Source organism: Endocarpon pusillum, assembly GCF_000464535.1.
Source record: "Endocarpon pusillum Z07020 unplaced genomic scaffold scaffold2749, whole genome shotgun sequence".
NCBI classification, from domain to species: domain Eukaryota; kingdom Fungi; phylum Ascomycota; class Eurotiomycetes; order Verrucariales; family Verrucariaceae; genus Endocarpon; species Endocarpon pusillum.
In genome coordinates this window covers 1-23,709 of record NW_006916232.1, presented here as the reverse complement: position 1 = coordinate 23,709, position 23,709 = coordinate 1, and the positions used below count along the sequence as shown (strand labels likewise).

At 47.6% G+C, this 23,709-nt stretch overlaps 7 protein-coding genes across 7 annotated transcripts; 3 read left to right on the top strand and 4 right to left on the bottom strand.

Moving 5' to 3' along the window:
* Window positions 1-13: 13 nt before the first annotated feature.
* On the top strand, window positions 14-1,768 carry EPUS_02083 (uncharacterized protein; the record flags this gene model as incomplete). Its single annotated transcript, XM_007803850.1, has 1 exon — window positions 14-1,768. The coding sequence occupies one exon, from the start codon at window positions 14-16 to the stop codon at window positions 1,766-1,768; it is 1,755 nt and encodes a 584-aa protein (XP_007802041.1).
* A 340-nt stretch (window positions 1,769-2,108) lies between these two features.
* EPUS_02082 (uncharacterized protein) lies at window positions 2,109-3,212 on the bottom strand (the record flags this gene model as incomplete). The annotated part of the gene is made up of 1 exon (XM_007803849.1): window positions 2,109-3,212. The coding sequence occupies one exon, from the start codon at window positions 3,210-3,212 to the stop codon at window positions 2,109-2,111; it is 1,104 nt and encodes a 367-aa protein (XP_007802040.1).
* Window positions 3,213-4,871: 1,659 nt separating this feature from the next.
* Window positions 4,872-5,504, bottom strand: EPUS_02081 (uncharacterized protein; the record flags this gene model as incomplete). Its single annotated transcript, XM_007803848.1, has 1 exon — window positions 4,872-5,504. One exon carries the CDS (start codon window positions 5,502-5,504, stop codon window positions 4,872-4,874), a length of 633 nt encoding a protein of 210 aa, XP_007802039.1.
* Window positions 5,505-8,821: 3,317 nt separating this feature from the next.
* On the top strand, window positions 8,822-10,893 carry EPUS_02080 (uncharacterized protein; the record flags this gene model as incomplete). Its single annotated transcript, XM_007803847.1, has 2 exons — window positions 8,822-10,169; window positions 10,226-10,893. 2 exons carry the CDS (start codon window positions 8,822-8,824, stop codon window positions 10,891-10,893), a joined length of 2,016 nt encoding a protein of 671 aa, XP_007802038.1.
* A 1,100-nt stretch (window positions 10,894-11,993) lies between these two features.
* EPUS_02079 (uncharacterized protein) lies at window positions 11,994-13,989 on the bottom strand (the record flags this gene model as incomplete). The annotated part of the gene is made up of 7 exons (XM_007803846.1): window positions 11,994-12,434; window positions 12,492-12,817; window positions 12,882-13,265; window positions 13,334-13,416; window positions 13,467-13,580; window positions 13,638-13,708; window positions 13,804-13,989. The coding sequence occupies 7 exons, from the start codon at window positions 13,987-13,989 to the stop codon at window positions 11,994-11,996; spliced, it is 1,605 nt and encodes a 534-aa protein (XP_007802037.1).
* Window positions 13,990-15,686: 1,697 nt separating this feature from the next.
* On the top strand, window positions 15,687-16,484 carry EPUS_02078 (uncharacterized protein; the record flags this gene model as incomplete). Its single annotated transcript, XM_007803845.1, has 1 exon — window positions 15,687-16,484. The coding sequence occupies one exon, from the start codon at window positions 15,687-15,689 to the stop codon at window positions 16,482-16,484; it is 798 nt and encodes a 265-aa protein (XP_007802036.1).
* Window positions 16,485-17,946: 1,462 nt separating this feature from the next.
* Window positions 17,947-20,800, bottom strand: EPUS_02077 (uncharacterized protein; the record flags this gene model as incomplete). Its single annotated transcript, XM_007803844.1, has 4 exons — window positions 17,947-17,971; window positions 18,369-19,316; window positions 19,366-19,567; window positions 19,825-20,800. The coding sequence occupies 4 exons, from the start codon at window positions 20,798-20,800 to the stop codon at window positions 17,947-17,949; spliced, it is 2,151 nt and encodes a 716-aa protein (XP_007802035.1).
* Between the last annotated feature and the right edge of the window lie 2,909 nt (window positions 20,801-23,709).

The following is a 23,709-nucleotide window of genomic DNA, read 5'->3' as shown; positions in this document are numbered from 1 at the left end:
AACTTTCGAAGACATGTTTACGGCGTCTCGATTACAGATCGCAACATATCTCCTCGGGGTGTGCCCCTTCTCAATCGCCTTCCTTGTCTTCCTGAACTCTTCTGTCTCATTTGTGGTGACTGATCTGATTCACCTCCAACATGGAGTCGGTGATGCTGTGGGCACACTTGGCTTCGCAGACGAACTGCTGGCCTTGGTAGCATGTCCTTTCTGGGGCATTCTATCTGATCGAATCGGTGTGAGAACAGTTTGCGTTATGGGATACATCCTTATTGCTCTGGCATTGGTTATCTTTGTCCAATGCAAGAATGTCTATCCTCAATTGCTTCTGGCAAGGCTCCTGTTTAGCCTAGGCGGGGCTGCGGCATCAACAATGGTGACGGCTGTCCTGCCGACTATGTCAATTACACTGCGCTCAGAGAACTCTAGAGGTCCTGGGCAAGAGCAAAGTGCTGACCGAAGAGCCAGCGCTGCGGGCAATTCGCACGAGGACGAATCAACTCATGCGCCGTCTGTTTCAGTGTCGTCAGAATTGACCATCACCCCCGCAATTTACCAGTCACACTCGGCCCAGGCCACAGAAGCTGAAGTTGCTGGCCTGCCTCCGGCTCCAGATCCTCGAGCAACGTCATCCAAGATAGCAGGCTACGTGGGCTTCTCTGCTGGCTGTGGAGCACTACTGGCTCTTATTCTTTTCCTGCCCCTTCCAGAGCGTTTTCAAAAACGTGGTTATTCACCTGAATCATCTCTACAGTACAGCTATTATACTGTCGCTGTAGTGGCGTTATTCATCTCGCTGTGGTGTCTGATTGGCCTACATGGTCTGCGTGAAGAGCACGTCAACATAAAGAGCATCTTCAAAAGGTTTCAAAGCAAGCAGACAAAGACCACGGATCATGGTGCAAAACCAACTTATCCGTGGCAGCACTTCCAGACAGCAATCTCCCTCGGCTTCCGACGTGCCGACATTGGTCTGGGATATGTAGGCGGCTTCGTTGCCCGGGCCTCCTCGGTTGGCATATCTCTCTTCGTGCCGCTGCTTATCAACGCTCTCTTCCGCTCATCAGGACTCTGTGGCCAGGACCCAGACAAGATCGGCGGCCTCCCAGAACTCAAGCGCAAATGTTCCCAAGCGTACGTCCTTGCAGCAGAACTTACGGGTGTATCCCAACTATTTGCTCTACTTTGTGCACCCTTGTTCGGCTACGCATCCGCGAGGTTAGGTAGACGACATGAACCACTCATGTTCGCAGCAATAGCCGGCATAGTGGGTTACTTGCTTCTTGCCACCAGATTCGACGTCGATACAGACCACCAAAAAGGCAGCGTCGAAGCATTCCTCTCCATGTGCTTAATCGGCATAAGCCAAATTGGAGCCATTGTTTGTAGTCTGGGTGTCCTGAGTGGTGGTGTACTGAAACAGCAGAAGCATGACTCCCTGCAAGGTAACCCATCAAGAAGTCCAGGATCACATGCAGTCGATCAAGAAGGTCAGACACACCAGACAGGCGAAGACGCGCCTCTCATCCCTAAAGCTGGAGTAGACTCATCAAAAGATCTGTCCAGGTTGAAAGGCTCTATTGCAGGCATATACTCATTATATGGAGGAGCTGGCATATTGATCTTGACGAAGCTCGGGGGCCTCCTGTTCGATCGGGTGTCTTTTGCGGCCCCTTTCTATATCATGGCAATCTTTAATGCGATTCTGCTCCTTGTCTGCATCTTGGTGACAACATCGTCGTTGTTCAGATATAAAGGAGGAAATTGATCGTCCGTTAAGGCGTCTCGTTTGATTTTGTGCGACATTCAGCAACGGCAGCTCTGGGACTACGAGAGCCGCAAGTGATTACATTATATCACATAGGGATGTGCGGGCGCACGATGCAGTTGGGAGAGCGGTCTTGAATGAGCTGATATGTCTGAATGTCGGCATTTTCCAGTCGAGCACCCTATAGACCCACGAAATGCTCCGTTCTTCGATCCAATTCCGCTAGAGCTTTGCCTGCGGCGCATCGGAGGGGGAGGTATCCGATCTAGAAAACCAAAATAAGAACAAAAACCGCCTTGAACCCTCATACCCTCATATCGGGCATGGACAGAATATAAGCTCATATGATCTTAGTGACCAGCTTCCCCGTGTTCGCGCCCTCAAACAGCATCATCCACACCTTCGGCACCTCCTCAAACTTGGCCTCCACGACCTGCTCAATCTCTCCACTAACGTTCAATTTCCCCTGCTGGATCGCCTGCTTAAAGATGCCCATCACCTCGGCCATCTTATGGGTATAATCAAATCCAAACATGCCGCGAATCTGTATCCTCATACTCACGACCTCAAAGTAATTCTTGAGCCTTGTCCCCTCGCTAGAATTGTACTGACTGATCGCGCCGCAAGCGACAACACGTCCATGCATCGCCATCCGCGAGAGCATATAATCCAGCATCTGACCGCCCACGTTATCAAAATAGACATCCACGAACCCTTTCTCATTGCCGCCCCGTGCGGCACTGGTAGCCTCAGCCAGATCCTTTTTCCACCCCTCTTTCTTATAATCAACACATTTGTCTGCGCCCAACTTTTGCTCGACATAGCGACACTTTTCTTCACCTCCGGCTATACCGACAACGAGCTTCGCACCGACAATCTTCTTGGCGACTTGAACCGCCATACCCCCTGTCGCGCCCGCGGCACCACTCACAACGACTACCTCGCTCGATTTCGTCTCCCCTATCTCTTTGATCCCGTAATAGGCCGTCAGCCCTGGCCATCCCAGCGCACCAAGGTGGTGTGTCCGGCTCAACCCGCCAGGCAGCTCGGGCGCAGGCTGGCACGCCGATACATTGAGGACAACGTACTCAGACCAGCCCACGGGCGCGAGCACCAAATCACCCTTTCTGAAACCCGGCTGGGACGAGGTGGAGTCGAGCACTTCGGCTAAGCCGCTGGAGGGCATGGGTGTATCGAGTTGTACCGGTGGAAGGTATATTCGATCTGGGTTGATGTGGGGAGAGATCCGGCCACGCTGGCCGGGGTCGTTGGAAAGGTAGACGAGTTTCAGGAGGAGTTGGTTTTGTTCAAGTGGAAGGGGGAGGGAAGTTGTTTGCAATTTGAAGGTTTGGTCTGCGCCGGAGAGGACGGGGAGACCTGTGGGCTTGTTGACGAGGAGCCATTGGCGGGTTCGGGTTGGCTGGGTTTGAGTACTAGCAGACATGAGATGTTTACGTTTGGTAAGGCTTGTGGTGGTGGAAAAGTTTCGAAGTCCTGCTGAACACTAGCAAAAGGGCGCTGACATCTTCCAAGGGAGCGTGAGGTTGTGCTCTTGACGAGTGGGGTGGTGTTGAGAAGAAGAGGATCTTTTCCCGGCGGTACCGTGGAGTAGCATATCATGCAGCATGGATTGACCCAAGTCACAACTAAAGTATATCATGCCGCGGCTGGCAAATACTAATTATGTACTTATGCCTGTACGGAGTACTGCTATAGTAATCCTTGGGGACAGTCTCGAATTACTAGCGCTACCCCCACTATAGCCATTAATGACTGTGAAAATTTAAACTTTTATATCTCATGTAGAGTATAGAAAGATATTGCAATTTGTTGAACGGCAGGGGCGCTTATCAGTTGCATTTTCTACGCGAAATCCCTGCGTTTTGATTGGTCAATTTCTGCTACAATTTCGCGGCTAATTTCGCTGTGCCGTACAGTAAATTTGTACTTATTTCTGCGCCCTGCGCAGCTTTTTTGAACGAACAGAGCTATTTCTTCCTCCTGCTCCACACAATTATAAACCTCCTTGCCTTCGTTGCAAGTCGATAGTTCTGGGATGGAAAGTCGCCGCTTTCGCAACCGTGAGCGGGTGTGGGGTGGTGGTCGAGCCACCATCGAACCGCAGATGACCATGTCTCCCCACCAACCCGCCGTCATCCACCCGTTCTGCTATTTGGTCCTTTTCATTTGAGTCCTTACAGTCTTGTCTATAGTACAGTGGCGGAACCGGGATATAACTGGGTCTGTAGGCTTGAGCCCATTGTCCATCTCACATTTCCTGTGGCTGGGCATCAAGGGCATTTGTCAAGTGTAATCCATCTGAAGTGGTTATGAAGAAGCTCCGACTGGAACTTGACCTGCTGCGTCACAGGATTGATCCCCTCGCCCTTTCTCTGAGAGCTGATAGGATTGGTCTAGACCTGTTAACGAAGGCTTCAGGTCTAAGTAACAGGAACAGAGAATCGTTGCTGTGTTCTTCAGTTCGAATAGGTGTCTTGAGACAGGTGCGCGCAGGCCTTGCAACCAGTTATAGTACGGAGTAAGTACATTGGAGTTAGTCTTCGTCATATTCTCGGCGCAATGGAAGGGATGAATTACCGCCTGCCAATTAAGTAGCAGCGAGTAACTTTCGCGCATATCCAGGATGAGCATTCAGCCCCCGTTTCTTCTCCAAAAGTCACTCTCCATTTTCCTTCTGATATAACCACGCAAGCTGTCCTTCTACAACTCGACAAAGTGTCTTGTTTGAGATGTCGCTTGGACTTCTGCCTCAGGACAGCCGATGTCGGCAGCTGCTGCGTAAGAACTCAAGCACTAACGGCATATACCATTTACTGCTGTTTCGATGCCTATATCAACGTAAGGTTAATCAAATATCATGTGTTCACTAACGGAAACAAAAGGTAAAATTTACATTTACCTAAGCCACCCGCTAACTGAAAATCGAGGGCTCGACACGAACCTTATACCACGTGAAGTTGAGGGCTTGAGAAACATGAAGACACCCTTTGATCTTTCTATACCACCAAACGCCATTTACAAGGAAATTTTTAGACTCCCATATAGAAAATAGAGATCTACTGAGATCTACCTTCAAAGATCATCAGGGGAAATTTTCTCCCATGAGAGCCAAACTCCTCTCCAGGGCCTCAATGTCCACCTCCATTTCCGCCCGCATTTTGTAAAGATTCTCCAACTTTTCTCTCAATCCCCCGCCACCCCCAGTGGCCATCTCCCAGAATGACCCGCCCTCATAGGATTCTTGTTGTCCTTTCATACCAGCACCCGTGTGATTTTGTTGTCTAAGAATCGATGGCGGTGCCAAATTTGGCGACTCGGGAGAGTGACATCGCTTCAGATGCTCAATGAGGTTATACTTCCTTGCGAATCCTCGGACGTGACGTTTGCATGAAGTAATAGGGCAGCAGTGGGTCTGTGATCCGTGGACCTCGCGGTTGTGTCGATCCAGACCGCCTTTGTCGCCAAAGCGGGTATGTTTGCAATCTGGGACCTGGCAGATGTAAGGCTTGCCGTGTTTAGCTTCGTGCTTTCTGAAATGTGTTAGTGCTGGCATCAGGCTAGTCGTAGGAGGAGAGTGCACGGACCCCAAAGCAGATTCGGAGGGGAACTTGGGGTCTTGTAAGCACTCGGGGACTGAATATCGCAGCTCGGTTCTATAACCAGCCGTGTTTCCCGACTCGATGGGGGCAACACTCGCAGGGGTTTCAATGGCCATATTATGGCCGGGATATGTGCTGAAGGAAGGTTGCTCTCTAGAAAGTACCGGTAAGCTACCTAGCACCCGGAAACATGATGCATAAATTGGATTCGGAAATTGAGAATTTGGCAAATGTGAGCTGCATGTGACATACCCTACATAATGGTCCTGGCTATTATGCGAACAGCTGAACAGATCATCTTTATTACCAGAAACGTAGTTCACATCTGTGGATATATGAGCGGATGTACTGAAAGGTGGGGTGCCTGGGCGCACTCACGACCTTGGTGACTCGAGTTGTAGTTTGAAAGATACTGGTTCAAGTGTGAATCTTTGGATAAGTTAGCACTGTGAGATGAAGATCTCTTTGTTCCACAGTTCCTGACTGCTCTACGGCCATGAGATGATGTAGTGAGACGGAAGGTCGCGCAGAGGGGAGGGGAAGACAAAAGAGAAGGCTAGGGGTGGAGGGTAGATTATGAGATGTCACTAGATGTTTTCACGTACTATACTCTTGTTGATCGACACGTCGCTCAGAAGAGGAGACATCTCCTGAATCTGTAGTAGATTAGCATTGAGGACTCGCCAGCAGTTGTTGAATCTGAGGCTATCTCACACGTCGAATTAAAAGTTGTTTGATGAGTGTCGGTGGGGAAAGAATTCAAGTCTTGGAGAGTGTCAGGATTTAACAGACTTAGAGAGTCAATGTGAGGGAAGTGGTTGTTCTGACCAAAGTCAGTCAACTTGAGATAAGATTGCTGACCATCATTGAAGTCAGTATAGTTCTCCATTGTTCCTGTAGGGACGAGTGGTGACTTACATCACGCAGCGGGCCCTACTTACTTTTCAACTCAAAATTTTGACAGCACTTCGTTGCTGAACAGAAAGAATGAAGTTGGGACGGACTCCTTCTTATGGTATTTCCTTCTTAGGGTATTCAATTTGCCACCGACACACCGCTACTATAGTACTTTGTACCTGCAATGCTCCTTGGCATGTGCAGAAGCAAGACAGCCCAAGGCAGATTCTCAAAGCTAGCATGTAAGCTGCGGAGCAAAATATCAGAACTCACCAATTGAAATCAAACCGAATGTTAGTGAGAATGTTGTGCCACGTTGATGGTCAGGGGAGCTGCAGCTAAAAAGAAAAATGTCCTGCTCCTTTTCCTCGTACTCAGCGCCTGAGGCAAAACTGCCCTGATTCTGAGGCAAGTGGCTGCTCACGCTGCTGTTTCGTTGTCGTGGATTGGTATGCTAAGTCGCCCAAGGCATTCTCTGTCCACTTGAATTCTTGGGCGGGAGACACTAAGTGGGCGAGGCTAAACGGCCAAACCGCCGGAGGCACACTTGTCCCAATTCTCGGGTGAGACACCTGCCGACTGCCCGAGTACTATTTTAAAGCATCTCAATGCCATTGTGATTTGCCGTTCAGTTGGTCTTAACACGAAGAACAAAGTTTGCGATCTGTATATCCACGTTACCAGGTCAGGCTGCCAACCTGCCAGCCCAAAGCCCAAGTCAGATTCACCCCGATGCTAAGGCGAAAAGCACTTACCCACATGAAAGACAAAGACAACTCAGCAGACTACTCCTCCTATTCTCGAGTTATTATCACGTGTATCCAATCCACTTCTACGAAAGGGGGTGCGATTTCTAATGTAAAGGGGCATGGGAATTTGAGAGAAGCGAAGTCACTATTGAGTGATCCTACATTTACGAATAGAGGGAATAACATATCGAGAGGAGAGGTGGTAAATGAATCTATTCCAAGTTTGAGTTCACTCCGTGCCGCCTCTTCCATTAGACAGAAAGTGAAGTCTTGGAAGTAAAGCCTGCGCCGGAGACCTGAAACAGGTCGAGAACAAGCTGCTCGAATAAGTAAGAGGTATCAGACACCCTCAATAATGGTAATTTCTTTGTGCTGAACTTGGCTCTGGGCTCGATACGTTTGACGCTGACGGAGTAACAAGTTGATGACGGTGTCGTTAGATTTAGCGTCTTCGACGTCGACAACCATACTCTCGGCATCGCCCTCAGTCCTCGATTATCGAAGTTGTGCTCGCTATTAAGTCTAATGCCGAATTAATGCTAAGCACATTGCGAATGTGCGGAATAGTTCATATCATCATCCTGTCCCCAACCCCAATGATAGCTTCGATCATCCTGCTCGCTCGAATCCTCCGAAGAGAAGTCAGACAGTGCAAAGCCGCGATCGACCCAACATCGCCTTCGCTCCTCACGCAGCGACCTTCTCTCCTCCCAGCCCCCCCGCCTCCATCTGCATCCTCTCTAGTTCCTCAACCGCTCTTGCCCCTCTCCCAATCTTGTGTGTGGCATGTGAAGCATAACGGCACAACCTGATCCCTTGGCCCCTTAGCAATCACTGTAAACCTTTGTCATCGACAAAATTTAAGCTGTTTTGGTGCAGAGTTGATGAAGTTTGAAGCAAAATAGGAAAAGTGGCATTTGAAAGTCTGATGCTCTTTGCCAAGCTTTGACAGTACTACCATCATGCTAAATCGCGGCAACGCTATTCTTAACAAGGAAGGAGACTCATTCAGTGACAGAGATAGTAAGCCCTACTGAAAATATAGACCCAATACCGGATCTAAGAAACCTGCAATACTAGTATGGAATCTGATAGTATGTTCAGGGTGTTGTAGCGATGAACGGCAGAATTCAGGCCAACAGCTAAACAAAAGTTATTGGCCATGTCTTCAGCATCTTCCTGACTGCATTTCTGCGGCTGAGCCTGACGACCTCTATCTTTACGGGAGCTAACCCACTTGAATTCCAACGGATCAACACAGCGACGGGAAGCGACTTCCTTAAGGTTGTGATCTTTGTTGGGGTCCACCGCCTCGTCCATCAAGTCATAATGAGAAGCGTACCAAAGGAAATCAGCCGCTCGATAGAATTTCCAGCGCCAAGTGTACTTTACAGCATGATTGTATGGCGAGAAGCAACGAAGAGACGCAACTTCCGGATGGGGAACTTACCGTACCGAGCTCTACTGATGAAAAAGAAGATTCCCGATGTCTGGCTGAACTTCTGCCAAAGTATCTGTGCCGTCCGTTGGTTCGTTTGGCGATTGATTGATATATGATTGTTTGCTGAGGAAGTATGCCTCTTCCCGTCAGTAAGTTTGTTCTTCAGCGGGCACTGAGCAACTAAAGCATCATAGAGTTGCGCCGACCTTTAATCTCTCCAGTTGCATCTGTTAGTGAAACATCTCGTCCATTACTGAACTGAGTCTCAACAATCTCTTACTCACCCTTCCCAGAGCCTTAGGAGGGTAATATGATTCTTACCAAATGCGAGAACACATCAAGCAGCATGCCAGGCCAGATGGTGGATCCTCCGGCGAACCAAGCAACGGCCCATGAAAATCTGTCTGCTTCCAATAACAAAGCAGTAATTATCGGTCTATATGGAGTGCCCGGCTCTGGTAAGACGTTTTTGCTGAATCAGCTCAAGCAAGAACTCGGACGAGAGCATTTCGCCTTCTACGAAGGCTCCGAGATGATTTCCGCTGTTGTCCCCGGCGGTCTCGATGCATTTCAGAAACTGAAGGAGCAAGAGAGAATGCATTGGCGCGAGCTTGCTATCAACACAATTAGGAAGAATTGCGTCGGCAGCGGACAAGTTGCAGTTGTCACTGGACATTTCATGTTCTGGCCCGAGGGAGAGGAATCTGGACGGCCAGTGTGTACTCAGAATGACCTAGACACCTTTACCCACATACTCTACTTGGATGTTCCTGCCGAGGATGTCGCGCAACGTCGTCTGGACGATACAGAAAGAAGTCGTCCGCTTATATCGGTCACCCATTTGCATAAGTGGCAGCAGGAGGAAAAGACCCAGCTGCGCCGTCTCTGCCGCTGTCATGACATTTTGTTCTCGTTCCTATCCCAGCACCCAATGTTACTGAAAAAGGCCTTAAGGTTAATACGCGATTTCCAGCATCATTCCGAGAAATACAACCTGTCCCAGGCTGAAAACAGGCTGGAAGAGGCCCTTGTTGCTGGCCAAGGTCAACTGGAGACAGTATTAGTCATGGACGCCGACAGGACGGTAGCTGCAGAGGACACGGGCATGCTGTTCTGGGAGAGAGTTTCCAACTCTCGGCGGTTGAGGGACGAAGAACGTACGTTGAAGACATTATTCAGCAGCCCATTGGGTTACTCGTATAATGCCTTTCGTCAGGCTGTATTGCTGTATGAAGAAACCGCCGAAGATGAAGAGTTTGATGCGCTCTGCCAAGATGTGGCATCAGCGGTCACTATGTATCCAGAATTTGTGTCCCTGTTGCATTTGGTAGCAGAACAAGACCATGTTAGAGCGGTGATTGTTACTTGTGGGCTGCGTCGAGTCTGGGACAAGGTGCTGGAGAAAGAAGGTCTGTCGAAGACGGTGAAAGTCATCGGCGGGGGACGTATCGCAGACGGCTTCGTCGTTACAGCTGCAGTGAAAGCCGCATTGGTTACACGTTTGCGAGATGCTCACAAGATGCATGTTTGGGCCTTCGGAGATAGTCTACTTGACTTGGACATGTTAGGCAAGGCACATCAAGCCATCGTTGTGGTTGGCGAGGAGCACACCAGGAGCAAGACCATGGACGCGGCCTTGATGAATGCTATCGACAATGATGGTCTTGTGGCGCGCCAAGCTGTGCTGCCCAGCAGTGCGTCACCACGGCTGGACACTATTAGCTCCCCCTCATCCATCTCACCGAGCAAGGTTTTGTCGATTCTGTCCTCTGCCACCGCAGTCAGCATGCTAGACTTCAGGTCCTCCATGCAACAGACAGGAGCGCAGCCAAGCTACTCATGACGCCGATGCGCGATGCGACGTTTGCCGGTCCTGCCCTGAGGGAAGCCCATCGCCGTGTCGGATGGTATCTGGCGACCGAGTTCCTGGCCGATGTAATTGGCCTCGAAGAGTATAGGATCTCACACGTCCAGGGTCATCACACAAGCGGGAACCGACTTTTCCACGAGCAACAGACATCGATTGTGGCGCTGATGCGCGGCGGAGAAGCCATGGCCCTCGGCGTCAACGACGCCTTCCCGCTTGCAATGTTTGTGCATGCTAGTTCTCCTAATGACATCATGCTTCATCATTTGCAGGGACAGCTCACACTGTTGTTGGTAGATTCAGTGGTGAACAGTGGCAAGACGGTAGTGCAGTTCGTGCAACACGTCCGCAACTTACATGCCACTATTCGCATCGTGGTAGTTACTGGCGTCGCCCAGGCCCAGTCCGTTTTCAGCGGCAGTGTCGCCCAGGCGCTCGCTCGTCACGCAAGAGTCAGTCTTGTTGCACTCCGCATCTCTGAAAACAAGTTCACCGGCAGAGGCACTACCGACACTGGCAACCGTCTGTTCAACACAACGCATCTGCCCTGACTCTACTCCTTAGCTGCGAGTACAGGATCTCACCAAAGGCGAAATCAAGACATTTTCTAGTCATGATAACGGTTACGACTCTGTTTCGTGATGGCCGAACAGGAAACATGTTCCCGGACGGAGTTCTTCATCGATCTCGACTAGCGTGTAGTACGTATTAGTTTGCCATTGGGCGTTTCAGACAGATGCTAACTCACCTTCTACTAAAAGATCCCTAACGTTCCTCACGACAGCTCCGCGTACCGCTTCGCCATTTCGGGCTTGCATATTCGATCAGTGGTAGCGAGTCTCTCCTTCAGTATGGCGAGTATAGCGTGGGCGGAGTGCTTTTATAGGATGGACGTATGATTACGACGTGTGGCCATGGAGAATTTATAGTTTTCCAATTCTATTAGAACGGCGGCCTTTTCCTCATACCGTGCTGAATGACATTTGTATTCCTATCAGATGTGTGACCTTGAATTCTCTATCATGTAGATTTGCCCGTCGGATCCTTGCTTTGCAAAGCCTGAATAGTAGACACAATCCTAGCAGCAATTTGTCGATCATTATTGGAAAGAATTAGTCTTTGTCACCTTTTCAACAGGAAGCTATGAGGATTGAGCGAAGTAAAGACCATCTCCTGAAGGACTTATACGTGGACTCTTGAGGATGCGGCTTTTCGAGACCGGAAGATGCCGATTTTGTTCACCCAACGCCCACTCCATATCAATCATCATCTCACATAAACTGTAGAAGAATCAGGAGCTGTCTGGTATTCAGCTGCCGTATGTAAGTGGGGCAGCCGCCGTCAGGTCGCAGGATTGGCACGCCGATTTATGATTCTACCCACAATCGGAGCCACGAGGTAATGGTCATTGCAGCAGACGAGGCCGATAGGATCACGGGTCAACATCTGCGAAGTCAAGCGTATATGGATTTTTAGGACCCTATATCAGCAGCATCTATATGTCGGTTCATATCTGCCCCAAATGAAACACACATAGGAAGAGAAAAACAGGGACATAAACCTCCGAGCCCAAAGACACAAGTCCAAGGCTACCTACTAGTAGTGGTGGGTTTGCTACCCAGCGAGCTCACGGACATCCTTGCCGCTCCGCTCAATTCTGAAGATCTCGTTTCGTCAGCATAACAGGCCCAATATAAACATGCCTCCCCTTGACAAAATAATACGCAAAGGAAACAACAATCATGCCTCCGTACATAAGCACAGCCCAATTCATAGTCTGCGCAGTAACAGGCATGGTAAGGGGCCAGAAATAGAAGAACCAGATCGGGGTGAGGAAGAGCAGCGCAGCGATGTTGATCCCGAGACCGTATCGACATAGCGACCAGCGCCGTGCGGGTAGAGGCTCGCCCTTGAGCCGTTTTAGGACGACGCAGCCGATGGTGATGTAATAAGAGGATATAATAGAGACACCGCCAAGGGAGTTCATGGCGTTTAGGGCGGTGTTGGAGCCAATGTTGATGCAGGCGAGGAGGGCAGTGATGCAGAGGGAGACTAAAACGGCGCGAAGGGGGATGTTCCAGCCAGGGGTAACCTAAGCATATAGCATCAGATCAACCTTTGGAAATTGTGTAGAAGGGAGAAATCAAACCTGTGAAAGAAAGTCAGAGAAGGGTAGACCATTATCGCGCGCAAACGACCAAGTTTGTCTTGAGGCTGTAGCTACCTCGCTGATGCAGCAGGAGGTAATACAAATGATAATAAGAGCGGTCATAATATTGGTGGCTGCGAGACTTTGGGTAGCATTGTAAAACACCTGAATGAAAGGGTACTTGGTTGGCGTCTCCAAAATGCTTATAACATCGCCTAGGGTGAAAATTATTGTAACAGCCATAATAAAACCCATGGAGGCATTTAGAACTACCGACCACATTATTGCTTTTGGTAACGTGGCTGAAGCATCTTTAATCTCTTCGGCTGTTATTTTTAGAACGCATAAGTCAGATACATAAGTTTCATCGAAGGGATAAGGCTGGCTTACACATGTGTACAGAGCAGTCATACCCAAGTAAGGAGCTGATTGGTGAGGCCAGGCCAATCATAGCGGATAGACCAGTAGTGGGCCAGCCGCCGTTGTTGGTAAATGTAAGAAGAACATCGTGGGGATTTCCTCGAGGGGCTAAGGCCCACAGAGGAATAATGATGGCGAAAAGGCCAGTTATATGAATGATAAGAACGATGCCTTGGATTAGAGGCAACCGTGTGGCGAATAAGGTGTTGAAGATTATCGAAAAGATGATCACAGCAATAGCCAAGAGTGTTCCGTGCCAAGCTTGGTATTCGTACTTTTCATAATTCAAGATAATCAAGCCTTGGATAACGGTCCCGACAACGAATGCGACGCTGGCGAGGAAAACTTGCCATCCTGTTGCACAGAGCCATCCTTTGCACAATCAATAAGCGAAGGGGGCCATTTCCGGCTTGAAAGCGTACCTACTATATAACTCAACGGCTTTTGTATTGAGCGCGGGGCGAATTCAGACACCCAGTGGTACTGGCCCCCAGCAGTAGGAGCCCTGATTGGGTATGTGTCAGCATCTCGTTCAACAGGATTGGGGCCACAAACATGGAAGCCATTTCAGCCAAGCTTGCATAAACCAGCGACAGCCCGATCGCACAGACAATGTAGCCCCAGAAAAGGTTCGCCGTCCCTCCGTCCGTAAGAACGAAGGAAATGATTCTGAGATTGAGTCAGTGCTGAGGGAACCAGGGGGCAAAGAGGATGGTGGAACCGTACACTAGAAGACCCTCCCAGGTACAGATCACAGTCGAAGCGAAACCCAACATTGTCACGAACTTGAAGTTGCGCTTGGAGGAGAGAACAGCGTCAATCAGGTCGACAATCATAGGAGTACATTCGAGAAGCATCATCTATCAATAACGTGGGAAGTATCTGCACTTACGCGCAAGACCTGCACTTTTCCAAGGGTTTGCATGTCTCTCTTGTCGGTGACCGTGCCTCTGTACTTGTGAGGGACAGTCGGGGCAACAACCCCCTGCTCGTCGAACTCATCCATCATCTCTCGAGAAGATTCATATTTGAGCCCTTCCGCCAAAACGACTGGCACTGAGTCTTTTATATCACCCATGATGGTCGCTGATTCTGCCTGAAAACAGAGGCTCAGACGAATGGCGAGCAGAAGAGGGGCAGGTGGAGGATTAGTAGTAGTCGGCAAGCGATTGGCGACTGCAGATACTACTAACTACTAGTAGTACTTGCTGCAGTGTAGGAAACAATGCATTTTCTTGGCATCAATTGATTCAAAATTGAAGGTGGAAGAAGGAGCAACGCCGCGCGGCGGAGACACTGCATATGGTGCCATAACTCATCCAAAACTGAGCAGGCTCGACTTTTCGATTAGGCCTGTACATAAGTCAGTAAGCATACATCAACCAAGTGTGGTTAGAAGCCCACAGATGTGTCCCTCTTCTTACATAGCCGCCTAAGGGCTGCTACATGGTCCGAGCCCACACTGAGCCTCTCATATATTTTGTCCGGTCCGAGCCCAAATTTGCCAGATTTTATATGAGACTGGTCCGGGCCTGCCCCCCCTAGGGCTCGGACCGGCTCGGACCATGTAGCAGCCTAGCCGCCTTATATAGGCGAACTCAGAATTCGGGTTAACTTCGGCTTAGGCTAAGACTGCCAAGCCTCAGAAACAAAACTTCGAAGCTGTCGTCGGTACGGAGTAGGGTTTTGGCATCGATCTTGCGATCTCAACTCACGAAATTACCCCCTTCCAATCTATTTCTAAGCTTTGATACAGTGGAGATTTCATGGGTGACATGAAGCTGAGCGAATATGCGAACCTATACCACTGGCAAAATAATAATAATTCCAATATATCATCTGAAAACCCATCTGGTAACTTGATAGAACCAAAATTCAAGACTTCGAACATTACTTTTAATGGAGATGGTTGCGACACTACTACCACCACAACAAGGCACTAAATGGAAATCAATTGTAGAGAGACAGTACGTCGTCAGGGAGTTTTAATCAGACGTCTTGAGTAACGGATCGAAAGATGAAATACTAGAGTTCATCCTAGAGTGTCAAGAACTTCGGTCTTTGTTTGCCGAGAAACATGTCATTGAGGTCGAGGGAAAATGTACCAACGGTAAACATGTTTCCTAAATTCCTATGGCGGACCGTCTTCGAACTTTTTGGGCACGATCCACAGCACTTGGCAGCAATGTGGACCGGGCAAAGAACTCGAAGGCGACGGATGAGCAACCCATGGGGGGCCAAGCTCAGGATGGGCTGGATTAGCGTAACATAAGTTCTTTCCTCATACAGCTTTACAAAGATGCTAAAGAGATGTGCAGTATGTTCACGTGCTTCAATCTGCTCCTCATCGCTAACTGAAAGATAAGGAGACGACCAGAAAGGAAAATGCAAGATCCTCGGCCGCAACGACCTTAGGACCTGCTACTTTGAAGAGATCTAGCAAAGCAGACTGAACGAATTTTGGCTTTATCAAGGACTCATGACCTTCCTCAACAAGCAATACATCTCCACGCTCCAAATAAACACGTCGAATAGGATCAACACGCCGAAACTGGGAGAATCAGGTGCTTATCACGACCGCTATCTTCTGTCGAGTTTCGTAAATGCTGCCCAAGATCACAAATTGAAAAGAGAGGACCTCTGTATCGAACTGAATAATCCAGATCCAATTACCATGCAGCGTCAAGCCGTCTTATTATCTGTAGCAGGATCTGGAAAGTCTCAACGGTTGTTTGATTATCTGTCCGTGAATAATGGGACAGTAATGACGTTGAAATGATACGTGAAAGATCGTGTTTTGTCAAAAAATTGTGGTTTGTCCTCTTTCGAAACCGGCAAGTCACCCTCTCCTACCTAATAGGGGGAAACGACTCCGAAGTCGAATCATTTCCCCATGCGTCCCCATCAGTCGGAAGCAGTGGACTCATGCTGCATGACTGGCCAATCTTCCAAACCATCTGTACCGAAGATCTGGACCCATCTCTCAAAACATTCAAAATATTGCTTTCGATGGTTAGCAATTATTCAAATGATGGCTTGCCGCTTCCCAGTTTTGTCACAACATCCGTAATCTTCTGCTTTGACGAAATGCAGTGTGATATTATCGAAGAGGCTGTCAAATGGCCTTTTCGTCAAGAGTTGCACGATGTACTTGAAAGAATACCCATCGCACATCGCCTTCCGCAGCTCAAAATCACCCAGAAACACCCACTCATTGGAGGCGGAACTTCACTACAGATCCTAAAGTGCGAGAACATCTTTTCAAACTCCTTGCGTTTTGAAAACTTCGTGTTGGAATTCATTCATTCATATGAGAAATACCACAAGACTGTATCGACATTCAAACGCAAAGACGACGCAAAGACGATCGCTAGTCATGATGAGTTCCACAAACTCTGTCATCGTCATGTTGCCAAGCTCATCAGCCGAATGAGTTACTTGGTCCATTCAAACGAGGCGACTGAGCGTCACCAGTTGTGGAATTCACTCGCACCTGGCGACTTTGGTGACGACGAAAAGGAATGTTTTTACCGGTCCATCAAGACCGTTGGAATGGCGAAAATGGTCTCCTAACTGGGTTTCGAGGATATCACACCACTGGTCGATTGAAGGTTGCCTCCCTAGGCAGCGGCCCTGAAAATACGCCGAGGAACAATAGAGCACAGAACTGGGTCCCTTCCAAGCAATGCGAAACACCAAAAAGCAGGGAGCGCGAGGCCCAAGTTGTGGGCCCCTACATAGGCTCACGGCTGTGTTCATGGTTGCTCAGGGCCTGGCTGAGGCGTCGCCAAGCCGAGCTGCTCGGGGCTGCTGACTACCAACTCAGGTAAAAACAGCGGATGCTTGCGTCTAGAACCGGCAGTGGAATTTGGAGAGGTCAGTTTTGGGTATTGTATATCGGGCTGTCCGAAAGTAACTTGACACGTCTCTGCTTCTGAGTCGGTTGTTTTACCATACTAATCTCCAAATGCAAAGTTCGACATCTAGTCTATAAGACCTGCCAGTTGACTCCAAACATAAGGGATCGATCCCTCTAACAGCTCCTCCACCGTGAAAGCAAGAAAGACGTGGTTGAGCTTCAGAAACCCCCTTCAGCTAGCTTTAACACTTGTTCTCTAGCTGCTCCAGCTGCATTCATCGCCGGGGATTCGAAAACGGTGGCGAAGCCGCAACTTGGTCCTATTCCGCGACAACAAGCAGAAATGACCACCCTACGAGGCCGCTGCATTTTCGATCTTTCCTGCGACCGCGCTGTGCCGATGACAATCCTGTCCGCCACTGCTGATTGATTGTGTTGAGACGTCCGTCGCTAAAGAGTGTTGTCGCTGCTGAGCGATTATCTTTATCCATGGCCCGTGCAATCCCGAGCAGCGAAGGCCAGCAATCCGGATTTTCATCCACACAGACGAGGAGATGGTGATGTACCAGGTAGTAATCTTGAAGGTTGGATTTCCCGCGGTAGGAAGTCACATTTCACGAAGTCGTTTTGGGTTTGGCATGATGTCTTCATCTGATCTTTGCTCCTCAAGACAGCTGTAGGCACTCGCAAGCAAGTCCTCTGATTCCAAGCGGTCAGGATGCTTAGAATCCAGCGTTACCTTCTGTATTCTGACTACCTCCTCTAGAAGCTCTATTCCCCTCTTGTTTGGTCCGCTTATCATGTAGGCCTTTGCGAGCCCACTTTCTGATATTAGACGGTCAGGATTTTTAGGATCTAATATTACTTTTTGTATCCTGACCACCTCCTCTAGAAGCTCTACTGCCCTCTTGTGTTGTCCGCTTTTTATGTAAGCCCTTGCAAGTTCATGTTCCGAAGTTAGACGCTTACGGTGCTCAGGATACAGTGTTATTTTCCGTATTCTGACCACCTCCTCTAGAAGTTCTGTTGCCCTCTCGTATTGTCCATTTTTCATATAGGCCCTTGCAATTTCATGTTCTGAGGATAAACGACTAGAATGTCTAGGATCCAGTGTTACTTTCCGTATTCTGCCCACCTCCTCTAGAAGCTCTATTCCCCTCTCGTGTTGTCCATTTTTCATATAGATACTTCCGAGCTCATGCTGTGAGGTTAGACAGTCAGGATTCTCGGGATCTATTGCTGTCTGTATATTAACTATCTTCTCCAAAAGCTCAATTGCGGTCTGATATTGTCCAAGGGCACGGTAACACCTTGCTAGAAGACGCTGGACTTTAATTTCTGGTATTGATGCATGATTATCCTTTAGCTTGTGAAGAGTTATTGTGAGAAGATCGCGTGCTCTGGGGGTACTCCGCATTTTGCGTAGAACCCAACTTAAACTGTAAAAAGTCCGAGCACTTTCAAAATGGTTTTCATCAAAACAATCATCAGAACGAAGATCAACACAGACTTCTATGTGAGAGCTAAGACGTCTCCAGAATTGTTGATAGACGCCATGTCTTCTTGTTGATAGAGCAAGGACTGAGACCGTTGCTAACCATGCCATTGTCTGATCGGATTGATCCAGTCGATCTTTGGCCCATGCATGAACCAGTGGATGCATTGAGATGTCATCTGTTTCATTGATGCTTATGATTGAGAACGAGGCCAGCGTCCGAACTGCCTCTCGTAGAGATATGATATCAAGCTCCCCGGAGTTTAAGGAACGCATGAACCCGGGCAGACGAGAGACATGCCAGTGTGAAAGAAAGGTGACATCTTCTTGTAATCCATTCTCCTCATTAGAAGGGATCGTTTGTGCATAGGTCCAAGCTTTTCGAAAAATTAGTATCGGAACACGATCAAAATGTACAAATGCTAATATTCTAAGCAGCTCAAGTGCATCAATCGCTTGAGGATCGGAGGATTTCTCCAGAACTTGAGCAGATACTTCGAAGGTTGTATATACACCGCCGTACGTCGACCGTGATTGATCAGGACAGAATCGTAATAGTCGCTGACGCTGATGTTGGAATTCGTGGGGATACTCCTCAAGTGTGCAAAGGCCCTTTCTGACAAAAGCTCCAGCTTGTGTTATGGCAAGGGCATGTCGTCCTAGGAGTTGGACTATATTTGCTGCAGCAGGTTTTCGGACGTCCCACTGGCTTTCATCGATGCCAGAAGCTTTCAAAAGGAGTTTTTCGGCATCGTCAACATCTAGTTTTTCAAGAAGTTCTTGTCCGACGGTACAGTGAATCGAGCATTCTGGGTTCCGCGTAGTCATAAGAATATTTCCTCTATTTCCTGATGGTAAGTATTTGCTGTAATCGATTTTGCGGTCATCGGCGTTATCCACAATGAGGAGCCACGTATGTTCTGTATTCTCAAGCCACCTTTTTCCTGCATTCAAACTGCGTTCCTGCAAACCACACTCTATTGCAATGTCAATAAAGTTGCGTTCAAGACTTGCTTCGCTGCTAGCATCAACCCAGAAGATGGCCCAGAATCTATAAAATTAGCAAACATTCATCCAGTATTAGAACCAAGAACATCTACCTGTCACGGTTTGCTTCTGCAAACTTCAAACACACCTCACTCTTTCCAGCACCGCCAATACCGATAATGACGAACCTTCGCTGTTTGTGATGAACTTCCTGGTGGAGATTATCGCAGATTGTCTCGCGTAACATCTTCAGGAGTGTTTTTTGGCCAGTAAAGAAGGGATTCACTGGTCTAGGTACCAACCAATGACGATTATCTGCATATATGATTTTATGTTAGCGAGGTGATCAAAACAACAAATTGCAACAGCGAAGACCTGAAGCATAAGACAGTAGATCAGACAAGAAAGTTTCAGTAACCAATATAAGAATCTAATCCTGGATCATCTAAGCCTTCAGTAGAATAACATGAGGAACACTCTTCTCACAAAAGCCAATATATCTTAACGCCAGTGTCCCATGCATTAAGCGAAAATGGTATTGAGGAGAGTAGCTACTCGCAAGGACTACTTACTCCAAATTGGTGCCATTCCTTGCACAACTTTTGGGGCAACAGTCAGAAGAATCTCTCTAGCGTATGCAGCAGCAGTTGCGGCCGCATATGGCTGCCAACGCTTGTTCTTATGTGAATCCGCATAATCGCAGATACCTCGAATGACCAGACATTGGAAGTTATCCATTAATCCAGCCGCTTCCATCTCAAAGCATATTATGTCTTCCTGCTTTGATAATCGATCACGGGAGAGGCCGTGCTTCATTACTTGATTTCCGGAAGCAATGTTGCCATAATGAACGATAGGTAACGAGTCTCCACGAGGCAATCTGTCAACCACCTTGTATCCACTGCATTGTTGACAGTTCTCATCGTCGCTTTCCAGGTGGTTGTCGCCCGCTTCGAATAGCCGATCACAACCCGCGCCTTGGTACGCGTATCGTGTAGCCCAGTTAGGAAACCACTTTCTAAAGCCGTTGGAGATGTGTTCAGATAGTTGTTGCTCCAAGCCATACTTTGTTTCGAGATGAGCAACTGCACCCAGAAGCTCGGCAGGCGGTTTGCCCAATGCTCCGGTCCGACGAAATTCACCTGCCTTCTCTGTCTTACCAAAATCATACTGCACGACTCCCGTTTTCGTTCCGGTTGGCGTAGATATGACAATATCGCCCAGACGAATGTCATTCTTTTTGCTAGGCACTCCACCACCAATGCCAACCATGAGGCCGAATCGGATTGAAGGGAAACTAATCCGCATAGTGGTCGCTACGGTCGCTGCAGAAGTAGTACCTATCTGATTTTTGGGTAGACAGGCGATGGCAACATTGTGCTTTGCAATGCGCCCCAAAGTGTAGGTGTTATCATCATGCTGCAGGTTCGGCAGCGCCTCATGACGTTCATCTAGCATGGCCTGGGCGGCAATTGACTCGGTCGGCAACGCACATATCCAGCCCACAGTGTAGTCTTCGCGAGGAATAGATCGAGGGGTGTCATCCATACTGCAAAGAATTGTGTATTGGAATACGGCGACAATTGGTATGGCTTTGGTGTGAAACGATAAGGTATAGTCGAGGAAGGTCCAGCGTTACCTAAACTGGTGGTGCCATAATGCTACCTTGGCGACTGGGAGGATAGTCAAGGTAGTCCTGATTGCCTTTTTGAGTCTGGGATCGCATTCCATATGGCAACGCTGATGATATTAATGCTGAGGCTGTCAGAGTCAGAGTCAAAGGCATAGCAATAATTACAAGTGAGGCGCAGGAGCTGCCCAAGGCTGAGCCTCAAGGGTTTGGCAATAAGGTCTTCGTGCATCTCTGTCGTTAGCTGATTCGCTCATCGCCGATCGGCCTCATCGAGGCTTTCAGACCCCAACCATACTTATCCTGCCCCGGCAAGGACAGCCAATTTTCTGTCCTCGGTTAGTTATTGGGGCAATTTGGGTCGTACAAGTCTCTGCTGACATCATGCTTCCTGGCTTTTGAAGGCCGACCGTTGATAAAGCGCAAGTTGGTCGAAGGGCTCGATACTTATTTACCTATCAGCCACCAACATCCCCTCTCCTCTTATGCCGCTCATCATGCTACAGTGCCGTGTCTCCCAAATCAATGTGAGCATAGAAGTCAATGAAATGGCTACAGAATTGCTTGAAAATATTTATCTCATCTGCAGAGCAAATATGGTACTTAGCGCGTCTACACGAAACACCTGGCGACTCAGATTGTCACTTAAGCATCATCTGCCGATAGATCAAGTAATTGTTATCAGTGATTCAGGAAATCTGTGAAAGAGCAAGCTTAATGTACACTCTGCTGTGCGCTAGTAGGTACTAGTAGTGGGGATCATGATGAGAGGTTGTGGGGCCTTGGCGCCTATGCAGCTATTTCCTCCAAACTTTGTAACTTACACACACACACACACACACACACACACCACTAATTACTGCTTTCCAAGCTGTAGCTGTCGCTATGCAGTAAAATCTCGCGTTAGTCGTACATAACTTTGTACTTTCTAGGTCGATAGGCGATATTTGTGCCCTAAATCGTCAAGTCAGAGCCTCCGCCCAAATTCTAGTCTAAACACAGCTTGTTTTCAGCCACAAGTCTTTTTACTACCCCATATTGATAGCAGCATTCGAGCGCTACTCCCAGCGCTCTTGGACACTCCTCTGCCTAGTAGGCTAGGGGACAAGTATGAGCGCGTCCGTTGGGAAGCATTTGCTTTGGTCCGGAGCCAGGTGCCAAAAATAGCAGCAGTTCTCGTAATAGTCGCTGACATCAACGGAGACTTTTGACAGGGTACTGTATTACAAAGGAGCTTAGCCCGGAGCCAGGTGCCAAAAATAGCAGCAGTTCTCACCCTCCTCAATACTACCCTCTACTTCAAACGCTCTCTACTCAACCAAATCAGCTCCGAATTAACTACAAAATGGCTAAAATAGCTAAAACCACCAGAAGAACGTGTCGAAAGGCTGATTCTACGATTTCTTTACCCTCTGCCTCCCCGCGCAAACGAAATACTATTGTTGATACTCCGCGTCGTACGCGACTCCTTTGCGACGCACACTCTACTGCGGGCAAATTGCCTCGAAAACAGCTATTTAAAGCTCATAATATCCCTGAACAAACTGGCTATGCTATCCTTAAATCGAATTCTGCGCGTTAAAGCGAACGAATCTATGACTGTGACTAAAAGCTAGTTCTTGCTCCTTATAAGCGTAATACTATTAAGATAGTTAAAAACGTCTTATTTTGCTTTAGAATTATAACTTATTATACTAATGTAAGGGCAATTGGTCTAGCTAATAGCTCTAAATATATAATTTAAAGAAATATAGCTAATTATAAAGTTACAATATTAATAATATAAAAGAAAAAATATATTTAATTATATAAGGTTTTAAATATTAATATTAATAAAAAGATGACTTTAAAAACTATTAATATAATAATAAATATTACTTTACTTATAACCTTTAATAATAAGCTTAAATTTATTATTATTATAATTAAAAATATTAAGATACGCTTACAAAGATTTAGTTTTAATTAAAGCAGCAAAATCAAATATAACATGTTTTTGCGTATATTAATATTGATTTCAAGAGTAAGCTATACTTCTATATTAGCTCTAGAGTAGAAGGACGGTTAACGCAAGCTAATTATGTTGTTATTTTGGAGGAAGTTGTTACTCTTAATTAGGATCCTAATTGGATACTTTTAGAGGATAACCTGACGCGTTTGAGCTCGAAATCAATACTCTTAAGAAGCTCAAGCTCGAAATTCACTATGAACGCGAATTGCTGGCCCTATAGCGAAAACGAGGACCTATTAGCAAGCTCCATAACCTAGTTATTTAGATTCGAAGGAGTCCGCAGCGCAGAAAGAGCTTTATGAGCTTATCAAGAGATAATACGACTTTAAAGCGTGAGTATTCAAATTCTACGCATTAAATAACTACTGATTTAACTATAGAACTAATGGTTCTCTCTGATAACGTAACTCGCTAGAATTCAACATATCTTATGCTCCATCGCGCCCTCAAGCTTCGTCCTCAAATAACAACGATTTGTGTGATGAATATCAATGATCTCAAGGAGGATACGCTCTCTGTAAAAGAGTAGGATAAGATAGAAGAGATCGAGAGCATCCTAACGCCATTCTACAAGGTTACAAAGCGACTTAAGGGCAACGCTGTTGAGGGCCACCACGGTTCTATTTGGGAGGCGCTGCCTGCAGTTGAGCTGTTGCTTCAGCATCTTAAGAAGCTTAAAGAAATATATAAGGATAACAGCTATCTTACTACAAGCGTTAACCTCGCGTGGGTTAAGCTTGAGGAGTATTATCAACTTATGGATATTACACCTATCTATACTGCTACGGTATTCCTTCATCCGAAATTTCGATTCGA